This window comes from Fundulus heteroclitus, chromosome 11 (genome assembly GCF_011125445.2).
Source record: "Fundulus heteroclitus isolate FHET01 chromosome 11, MU-UCD_Fhet_4.1, whole genome shotgun sequence".
Taxonomy (NCBI): domain Eukaryota; kingdom Metazoa; phylum Chordata; class Actinopteri; order Cyprinodontiformes; family Fundulidae; genus Fundulus; species Fundulus heteroclitus.
Window position 1 is genome coordinate 15,166,755 of NC_046371.1, and position 11,261 is coordinate 15,178,015.

Below are 11,261 nucleotides of genomic sequence, written 5' to 3' on the forward strand. Positions count from 1 at the left end.
AAAGTAGATCTTCTCTACCAAAAACTGTGTTAAATATGGCTGCAAAAAATATCATAAGACAAGTTTAACATGATTAATGAAACCCTGCATATATTGGCAAATTTAAACATACAAACATTCATGTGTCGATTAATCGCTATTTACATACCACACTCCAATTTTTCTAGCTTTTTGTGATCTCACCCACAGACTTTGCAACAGGAATGAATGGCAGATGGTAGAAAAAGACTCTCTGATTTTAAACAGCGTCACAATGGACAAGCCGTGAAACATAAAAAAAACAAATGTGAAATGTGATTTCTCAAACAATTAAAGTTTCTTGAACAGTAAAAGTCCCTCCAAATATCTTAAATCTTGCCAACATAACATTCAAACATTCAAAAGGGACATATTGGAAGCGCTGGATGAAGTCCTGTCTGCCTTTGACAGCTTTCTGATAAAGTATCACATTATCTGGGGACATATCAGCAAACTAAACCAGACTGTCCAGCACGTTATTGTGCAGAACTACAGAGGCCAAAATGACGAATGTTAAACACGTTCTCAGACTGCTACAGTGCATTCCTTTAGCTGAACCAGGGCAGACTAATGTCCCTTTTAATCAGTCTTAATTAACGCCCCACAGTCTGTCCCAACTTGTACACCATTGGTCTTTGGCCAGAAAGTCTAATTTCTTAATGATATACCTTAGTAGAGGAAGTCCTTTTAACAGAAAATTATCACGCTATTAAAAAAAATAGCAGATAAGTCTGTTCAATCCAGTGTTCAATTTCACAACTGTATCTCCTGACATGCCGGATGTTCTAAACCTCTGGTATTTAATGTTCTACCTTAGCTGCCAGTAATTAAAACGTCAAACAGTAACACAGTAATCAAATCAAATCTTCAAAGTAAACGGATGGAGAAAAATCAATGACATAGTGTATAACTTCAGATAAATCCACCTACTGAATTCTTGCTCTGCTAAACATTATTTGCATTAGTTTGAATTTATAGCTCTTTAACGTAGCTTCATTTCTCTCGTTTTAATTGCATGTCCTCAGTGACAGACTTATATACACAATCTGAGGTCTGGGCTGAACTCCTAACGTGCTGATAACACACGTTAACTCTCTAATTTTATCCCAGTAATGAATAAGTTAAAATAAAGATGTACACAGATACTGAGCTACTGTGGAAAAAGGGCAGATTTTAACTGCTGATGCTTTTACAGTTTACTCTTGAAGTCTCTAGTTTAAAGAGACAGCAATGCATGACAATCTGCATTGCTTAGAAAACACTGAGGAAAGCTTATTTTCTCCCATAGTGGGTTTGATTTTGTTTCTCTCTCTTTCGAGGGGGGACATTTGCAGATCATACACCAGGATCAGGATCCATTCTTTCAGTGATCCCAGAACAGTTATCTGAGTATTTCCATCCATACTTGCTGATGTACATAGCTATTTTAACAGAAAAAGAGAGGATTACATCGGATACAAGGATGAGATACAAGTGGAAAATAAAAGATAAGAAAAGGAAAATGGGATTCAGGGGAGCGATTAGATTGGCAAAGGGGCATCTATTGTGATGTGAGAGGGAAGCAGACAGCAACGTGAAGGGATCAGAGCGTAGGACCCTAGGGAGGTATCATTGAGGTCATTGATCTGTTCATCTAACACACATCTGCCTTCCTGTCACTCTTATTAGCATCATCAAAGCAGAGGGGATTACTCTTATGCCCTGTACCCAATTTGCATTACCTGGATGAATGAATTAAAGACCAACCAGTTGCATTTTGGTTTATCATTGGTGAAAAAGGGGTATTGCTTAGATTTCGTTGAAAATACAGCATAGCGTCTTGTAAAATAATTTATACTACTTAAACTATTTATAATGTTGCTACAACTGCAAACCTTAATGTCCATCTATCCGTCATCTATATCGTATCCATGGAGAGCTGTAGTGGGGCTGGTGCCTGTCTCCAGTGCTCATTGGGTGAGAGGTCCATCAATGGACAGCACAGAGACAGAAAAGAAAAACAACCATGCATAGACACTCTCATACCTAATGAGAGAACAATAAACCTAACAGTCATGCTTTTGAACTGTGGGGAGAAGCCAGAATATGTGTGGAACATCCAAACTCGATGAAGAAAAACCAGGCCGGGATCTGAACCCAAATCCTTGTTAATGCAAGACAACCATGCTGCCAAGCTGCCGTGCAACCCAAACTTTAATGGACATTTTTAGGCTAGGAAAGACATTATTTACATTGGAAATAACAATTATTTTCTACCTAGAAAACATAATGGTGATGTAAATGTGTATTAAACTGTATTTGTGTTTTTTTTTTTTTTTGTTAATACTGAAATTCTTTTAAAGAAATAGAAATCCAATGTGGAACTGACTACTAAATAGCTTGAGCTCCCAGGGAATGCTCATTTCTGTGTATCTAAATACAAAGTATTCAGAGAGCTTATAACTACAAAACAGATTCACGCTTAAAATCAAAATCTAAAGTTATCATAAACAGGTTTGGTCATGTTTAACGTTTCACTGGGGCCCAGCCAGAGGCCCGGCTTGAATCTGATAGAAAATCTGTGAAGGAAGAAAATAAAAATCTCTGCAGTGACAACGGTTGTTAGGACCGCTTGAGTCTGTTTCTTTATCCGTCCAGTAACCGTTCAGTCGCAGCACGAATAAATAAAAAAAAAAAAATCATCTGAAATTCCACTTTAACACCATTTCCTGCCTCTTTGTTGGCAAAATAGTGAGAAAATATGAAAGAAAACGAAAAGAAAGCTGCATTGTGATGCTGACATCCAAAGCTGAGAATAACAGACAAAAAAAAATGCCAGAGTGGGGGACAAAAGGAGAGAAAAAAATAATGAGCAGCAGGGGAACAAAAAACAGAGATGTCTGTGTACTGCCAATTTCATTTTTGTCAAATTCATTAGTTGACGCCCACTCAGCCGATTCCATTAGCCTGCTGTCATTAAGCTTACTCTGCAGGATCAAGCGCCCATAAAGATAAATACCTTGATATCAAAAGAAGGCCACTTCCGGTAATAAACCTGCTCTGTTTCCTATCGCAGGGAATGAGCGCATCATTTGAGCAAAACGTCGATTAGACGAGTCAATTCCTCATCCAAACAAACAACTAAAGGAATAATATTCAGCTCTGATATATATTTTTTTTCTTTTTTTTTTTGAAACCACGCAAGCAGTGCAGCTTGACATAAAATCTGGTGTTTTATGTAAAAATAGAAGCTCTCTCCTCTGTGGTGCGTTGTAACCAAGAGCAGTGAGGCGATGCCTGCTGAAAATCAAACGAAGAAAGTGGTGTTGTCTTGCAGCACGCTTTGGGACTGCGAAGGTCCCAGCCTTTAAAAAGAAGGTTAGCTGGTTGGAGTCTGACGACAGGGTGAAAAACCTGCTGACTGCACTGCAAGGCTAGCTGCTGACTCCAGACCTCTTTTACTGTGTTTGGTCCCATCTGTTTAGTTCAACCACATAAACACAGACATGTAGAAAAGAAAATTATATTCACAAATTGCATTTTTTTTTGTAGGTGTTATAAATCTGTGTCATAATTATGGGTACATTACATTTATAATGGCTAATATGAGCCTTTTGGAAACCTTTACAGTCTTTAGTGATGAATAATTGCGTTGGTGGTAACTGTTATGATAATAAAGGATTCTTAACTTTTCAAAAGATTTCATATCCCTTTAACCTTTTTTCACATTTTGGCAGCCACAAGCTTCATTGTCTTTTACTTGGATATGTAAAAGACAATGATGTCATATGTCAGACCAAGGCAATGTACTTACTGTATAATTGTGAAGTGGATTGAAAATGAGACATGGTTTTTGAAAGGAACATCTAAAAATAAATGTAGTGTGCACATGTTTTCAGCCGCACTGAGTCAATATTTAAACAGTTTTTTGTGGTATGTGCAGCTTTGTAAAACTGTAGATCAAAATTTGTCCTGATTCCTGCTCACAACAAAAAGCTCACACTCAGGTAGAAGAAACGAAAACAGTCCGTGATCATCAACTTTCAAGACTTGTCACGTTAAGTTTTGGCGGTATGTTTAGGGTCGTTGTCCTGTTGGAAAGTGAGCCTTAACTCCAATCTGAAGTCTTTTGCAGCATTATTCTATCAGGATTGTCCAATATTTAGCTCAGGGGTGTCAAACTCATTTTGGTTGAGGGGCCGCATACAGCTTAATCTGATCTCAAGAGGGCCACACTAGTAAACTCATTGCAAGATTAAATAGAACTAATAAATGTGGACTTGTTGATTTTTATATTAAATTAATTTCACTTTTACACAATATATTATGAATAACCTCAGCGTTTTTAAGAAAAGTATGTGCAATTTCAACAATACTTTTACTCAGTTAAACATTTACTTAAGTGCATTATGCATAAGAACTGATCACAGTGATTATACAATGTTAAAAAACATTTATTCACATTTTTTGGAACTTAAAAACACTGTTCTGCATGACAAAATACATCAAACAGATAAAAATTAAGAAATTATTAAAATTTTTCCACACCTGAAGCTTAATCTGCTAATTAAAACACAGAACTGCATATTTTCAATTAAACAAAATACATGTTTTTTTTTCAATAATTGTTTTATCAGTCCCTTCCTTTTATCTTGTCCACTTGTGAAAGTCAAATCGGATGAGCTCTTTGTGGCATCTTATTGCCACATTGCCAGACACTGGCATCACAAAATGCATTATCATTTTTTATAATGATAATGCATTTAGCCACAGGGCTGGACTAAATTGTTCGGCGGGCCGAATTCGGCCCGCGGGCCGTATGTTTGACACCCCTGATTTAGCTTAATCCATCCCGCCTTGCCCCAACTGCAAAACATAATAAAAATAATCCCCTCAGCATGATGCTGCCACCCCCATGCTTTATCATCAGCATTGTCTGTTGACTGTCGATGTGCAGTGTCTGTCATTTTTAAATGCTCATAGCATATTTCCTGCTGTTGCAAGACACTAAAATAGCAGTCATAAACAGACAGTATCGGAATCCTTAAGGCTGTTGTCATCCTTGTGTTTTTTTAAATTTTATTCAATTGACAACCCTAACAACCCTAACGACTCCTTGTTACAGAGGAGTGGACCAGTTTTGGTTCAATCTGCTGGCTTAATGGCTTTAACGACCGCCCATTACTAAGGGGTGGACCTGGTTTGGTTGAACTTGCATGTTATCTAAGCCATTACAAGGCCTTTGTTTGGCAGTAGTATAAAGCTTGTTACTCCACATTACTCCAGACCTTTTGAATTGAGAAAGCTTCCTGGAGAGGAGGCGAAACGTCTTCAACTACTAAAAACAAGTCCAGTTGTTTTGTTTTTTTTACTTTTTTTTGGTATGACCATGACCTGGATGACTGAGAATCTTCCCCAGTTTATTCAATTGACTTGGTAATGTTAGCAAACAACATCCTGCAATAGTTGGGGTCACATGTTTCTAAGCGCTTTTGGATGAAAACAGGCATTTCTGATATACCTCAGCATCCAGGGCACCATTTCATCAGGGGGCAGCACAAATGATTGAATCCAGACTGAAACATTCTCTGGTGATTAAAGATCATTAGGCACGGGTTTGATCTTTGCAGCCTTGATTCTGTTTGTGAATAATGTGCATTCTTAGTTCTCAAAAAACATATTGTTAAAATTAGTTCTGTAAATACATTCTGTAATGTCTCTAATGTCAAATATCAAACATTTCCCTCCATTAGACTTTACTGAGATATCCAACAGAAACCCTAGCCCACTATATGTATTTTTATATTTGCAATTAATTGCATTTTCATTATTGTTTTCCACTCGGACTTTCAACACTGGCACAGTTGTAGTTTGACATTCACCATATTTTTTATCGAGTACAGACGCTAATATGGATCTGATTACGGCGGTTCCTTCCTGTCTGAGTACTGGCAATAATTTAATATTTAATCATGCAAACTGAGTTGGGGTGTGATTTTACAAATGGAAAGCAACGCATCAGTCTTAAAAAAGTATGAAATGTTTTAGTCAGCGAGCGAGAGCAAAACATACACAGGAACACGAACAGAAGAACAGGATTTTTTTTTTTTTTTTTTTACCTTGGCAGGTGAAGCAGTGAACGTGGAAGTGAGTGTTCTTGACGCGCACCACCTCCCCACGACAAGCCTCCCTACAGCGCTCACACATGATTGGTGAACTTCCTCTGCTGGAGACAGGAGAGCTGCTGCTGTTGTGGTTTCCTCCATAGAGGCCCGACTGGTACTTAACTGAGGGAGATAAGAAGAGAGGGAAGGACTGAAAACATGCAGCTCGCTGTCATTGTCAGGCTGTTCCTTTCCTCTGTTTTCCGCTCTAACTGATCTCAAAGACTTCAAAGCGTGACAAAATAATGCAGAGCTTAAAAACACAGGTTGTCTAGCACTTTTTTTTTCTTTTTTTTTAAATTTAAGGCAGATGTTTGATGACAGAAACATGTGGGTGCTAAAAAAAAAAGTGTTGCACTGAACCAGGAGCTTGTTCATCTGTTTCGTCTCCAAAGTCAAACTGCGAGGAACGGGATCTAAAAGTTGCTTATAAACGAAATCATTAAAACTGATCTTCTTTTCAACAATATCTGTTTAAAGTGACAAGATGGGAGAACTGCCGGGAGATCGGTAGGCTTAGCAAACCTGCCACCAAAATGACAAGAGAAAACAAGCTCCACAGAGCAACATGCAGCCATGCAATAATCCACTGCACTGCTGGCTGGATGGTTTGCAGAGAAAGGGTGAGCGGCTTTTCACTAACAGTGTCAGCTCACGAGTCTGTTACTGTAAACAGGAGATCCGCAGGACTCACAAGCTTGAATCACCGTGCAGCAAGCCTGACAGCTCAATTCTTTGTGGTGTCGGAGTGAACAATAAAAAGGCAATTGTGTTCAGCCCCCTCTGAATCAATCCTTTGGAGCACCGTGTTTCAATACAATTAAAGCCACAAGTCTTTTGGGGTACCATCACATCCAGAGACATGACTTCTTACAAATTCCTCTCAACAAAATAGCCTGAGCTCAATCTGAATTAATGCCATAGATTTCAATTAGTTCTGCAGGGAAGTCTTTTGCAGACTCTCACTGTCTTCCTTTTCAGTATTGCTCTACATTTAGTCCCTTCAGCATGTCCCAGCTGAAGAGGCGCAGCCCCACAGCATGATGACGCCACCTCCATGTTTCACAAAGATTGTTTATTTAGGGGGATGTGCAGTGAATTTTTTTTTCCCCCGCCACACACTTTGCTTTCGCATGTATCTCATCTGATCAGAGCACCGCCTTCCACCTTTTATTTTTAGTCCCCTTCAATGATATGGCAAACTGCGAATGGGACGTCTTGTAGCTTTCAGTCAACAACACCTCTCTTTCTGTCAAGCTTCCACAGAGGCCAGATTTGTGAAATGCACAATTAAGAGCTGTCCTGACAACAAATGTTCCCACCGGACATGTGGTTCCCGTCTGATTTTAGGTGGAAGAACACATCTTGGTAGGTTTGCAACTTTGCCATACTCTCTTCATTTTCTAATACTGGATTTGAACAGCGCTCCCCGTGACGTCTCAAGTTTGGGACATTGTTCTATACCCTGAACTATAAACTTCCTCTCAGCTTTATCCCTGATCTGCCTAATCATTAGGCCCTAATGTGTTTCTTGATCCCCATAATGCTGTTTGTTCACGGATGTTCTGGCCTAACACTCTGAGGCCTTCGCAGACCACTAATAGGGGATTTTGAGTGATTGCATTTGATTTTATTCAGGGGTATCAGAGTAAAAGGTGGCTGCAGAGCAGTGCAGTTGGTAGAACTGTGGTCTTGCAGCAAGAAGGTTCTGGATATGAGGACAAATCTCTGCAAAAAAGATGGATGTCTGCGGTTGCAAAGTGACAAAAAGTTAGAGTTGTAGCACACCCGCACACTTGAAGTTGTGTGCAATGCACCGTGCAAAAAAAAAAGTCTGAGCTAAAAATTAAGCTCCATTCAATTTCATTACAGTGAACGCTGCTGCATTACGCAATCGCAGTAAACACAACATGCTGGCAGGTTAAGCTGATGACAGCAGGAAAAGGGGTGCACAGAGCACAAGCTGTGGGTGTGTACATGTTTATGAGAAGGGAGAGAAAAAAAAAGAGGTAAAAGTAGGACAAAAATGTTTCCTCCAGAATGTCTGGGGCTGTGAGAGTGTATCACAGACGCTGGCTTTGGTTCTGTAGCCAGATGGTAGCACGAGGGTTGGAACAACAGACAGAGAAAGATCTGAGCCACCTGTGAATGGCTGAAAAAGGAAGGTGGTATTTTTATGTGTGTATTATTAGTAGCTTTAAATGTAGTTCTAGTATCAGGCACGGATAAATGTGAACACGTATGCACAGTAGAAGTGGCTCCACTGTTCTTTGATTTGTCTGGATTCTGGTTCCCATTCAATCCCCTCCGCTCTCTGTTAAATGGCTTCAATGTCACGCAAGGTTGTTGGTTGTCCATCTTGTGATAGCATCACTCTGACATTTGACCTTGTGAAAACCTGAAAAGAAACCAATGAGCTCCGTCGTGGTGTTAAAGCCCGTCAGCCAAAAAAAACAAAACAATCAGTGTTTTCTGTAGGAGATTTAATGGGTTCCAGTTTTGGATCAAGAACCTATTTGCTATCCTGGCAAGGCTGCAGCTGAAGCAATAGATCCCTCTAATGTGGAAGATGTTAAGTTAAAAGATAGCTGCTTCTCTGTGATCCCTGACAGCTGTAGCTTCCATTACAGCTAGACTTGTTGAAGGTGCAACTAATAGCTGCTCAGTCAACAGATTGTTCCACCAGAGCCGTGGGTCACTGCAGCTCCCCCAGAGCCACCACGAGCTTCTTACTTGCTTCTCGGCTCGGTGCTCTCTTTGTCCTGCCTGTCAGTTAATAGGATGTCTATTTCTACGTTGGTTAGCTGTATTTACTGTTAAATTACACATAAGCAGATTGTATTTAGTGATTCGGTGACTATATTGTTGCATAAGACGGTGAAAAGGGCCGAATAGTTACTTTTTATTCCACTTCACTAACGTGGTACTTTGTATTGCTCTATCACATAAAATTCTCATAGGCCTATAACACATTTACGTTTTGTCAAAGGGTTTTCTACCAGAGCCTTATGATGCACAATCTTCTCGTGTCGAGTGAATTTAAAATTTTCAGTAAACATATTTTGGGATTTTTAAATATTGGTGAGAGTAGAGACCTGCATTTGGACACTAAGCAATTTCAACATGCTCTGACCACAGATTTTGTCTTTGGACTATTTCAGACTCTTTCTCTGGAAATGATCTGATGAGCAGTCAGGCAATTCTGATTCTGCTCCAGATTTTCGTACACAGCCATTCCCCGACCAAACACAGAGGATCAGCTAATAAAATTAAATTGTAATCAGTTAATTGAGCCAAAAAATATTTCCGCTCTCCAGCCTATCTGTCAATCAATAGTTCAAGCAATATTTATGGTCTGCCACTAAGCCACACACATCACGAAGCAGTTTCTAACCATTGAACATCGCTGCCAATCTTTGCCATAAATCACACAGAGAATATTTCTGCTATGAGATTAACAGATTTCTGCTATGAGATTATTACCCATTGCTCACCTTTCGTTGGCCCGCTCATCGTGCCAAGAGGAATCCCAGCAGCCTGCCTGCCAACTACAGTAGGTCCATATGACCACACGCTCTTGGTCCGCGTCCGACTTAACCTGCGGTTCCTCCCCTCTCACTCCGCTTCAGCCAGGAGAGAGATCTCCCCCCCTCTGCTCCTCCCCGGCAAGCGGATTAGCGTCAGGCGGCAGAGCGCACCTCTCCCGCCTGCGTAAAGACAGCAAATGAAATGGAAACTGACGGTTCGCTCCTCATCGCGCCCTCAGCCCCAGCACCTCCCAACCAGACAAACTCCAGCAGCTTTCGGCTGAGCCGAGGCGTCCATCCCGCTCTGTCCGGTCAACGCGCCTCTGCCGCCGCTCTGCGTGCGTGCCAGAGCGTGCGCTCCTGCAGCCAGACTCAGCTGGATGCTGGTGACTCGCAGCGAGGCTTGGGAGCTTCCAAAGAGTCCGGCCGGGTGAGGAGCCTCCATCTCTGTGGTGCCGGAGCGCCGCGCAGCGTCGGAAAAACAAACTGCGAAGCCTGTCGTTACTGTGTGAGATTTTATTTCACTTAGTCGCATTTTATTTCATGCTCAGTCGTGTTTGGTTGCGCAAAGATTAGAACCAAATGTTAGAAATAATTCACAAATAGGTCAACAAACGAAGGAATCAACGTCAATGAATGAAAGGTTTGATTGAAAGAATGAAGACATGACATTAATTAAATTACTGATTGAACACACGTTTTAACAGACGACAAAATATCAAAAAATAAATAAGCAAATGGATGAAGAAATATTGGAAGGAATAAACTGGATGTAAATAAATAGATAAATAAATGTGCGAATAAATAGATCAAAGAAAAAGTAATGATTACTGTACATAAATGAATGAGTGAGGGTTGCATCGTGGATCAGTGGTCAGCACTGTTACCTTGCAGCAACAAGGTTCTGGGTTTGAATCTTCATGGTGTTTCATGTTCTCCCTCTGCATGCGGGGGGTTCTCTCTGGTTACTCCGGCTTCCTCACACAGTCCAAAAATCTGCATTTAAGGTTCAGTGATCTCCGAAATAGCTCTTAGGAGAAATACCGTGCATACAAGTAGTGTTTTTTTTTAAACCCTTCCCTCCTAAATAGACTTACATGGGTACATTAACACATACTCAATCCAATTTTGCCAGGAATATGTTAGTAAACTGTTAAATTCAAATGTATCACTGAAAATGTATTGTTTAATAGAATCAAAATAAGCAGGAGCTAAATTAAAATTTCACAGATGGTACATACTGTTCAGTCTGACAAATCCTGTGCCCGCACAGCATTTTGCTTTGTTTATCAAAAGCAGTGCCATGCAGTTTCTGTCACAAAATGAATAAATAAGATTTCGACAGACCAATGGCAGTTTTACTATATATATATAACATTTCATAACAATTTCTGATGCAAAAAGAGCCTTATATTTAGAGGGGTTTCTCATTAAAAAGGTCGAACATCTTTAACTCCTACAGGCTAAAAGTTTGGATCATATCTTATTACTGCAATGTTTCTTCAAGGAAAATCGACCCAGCATGTGACTATTATAATTGAAATGTAGAAATTATTGTAACATTCAGAGTTAT

The 11,261-nt window shown here is 40.0% G+C and overlaps 1 protein-coding gene across 1 annotated transcript in view; it reads right to left on the bottom strand.

Moving 5' to 3' along the window:
* The window catches only part of LOC105916221 (actin-binding LIM protein 3), a gene marked incomplete in the record, with an annotated part of 76,947 nt that extends 66,827 nt beyond the window's left edge, over positions 1-10,120 (bottom strand). The window contains 2 exon segments of the mRNA XM_036142936.1: positions 6,117-6,284; positions 9,656-10,120. Coding sequence (XP_035998829.1) covers positions 6,117-6,284; positions 9,656-9,674 — 187 coding nt within the window.
* Positions 10,121-11,261: the final 1,141 nt, after the last annotated feature.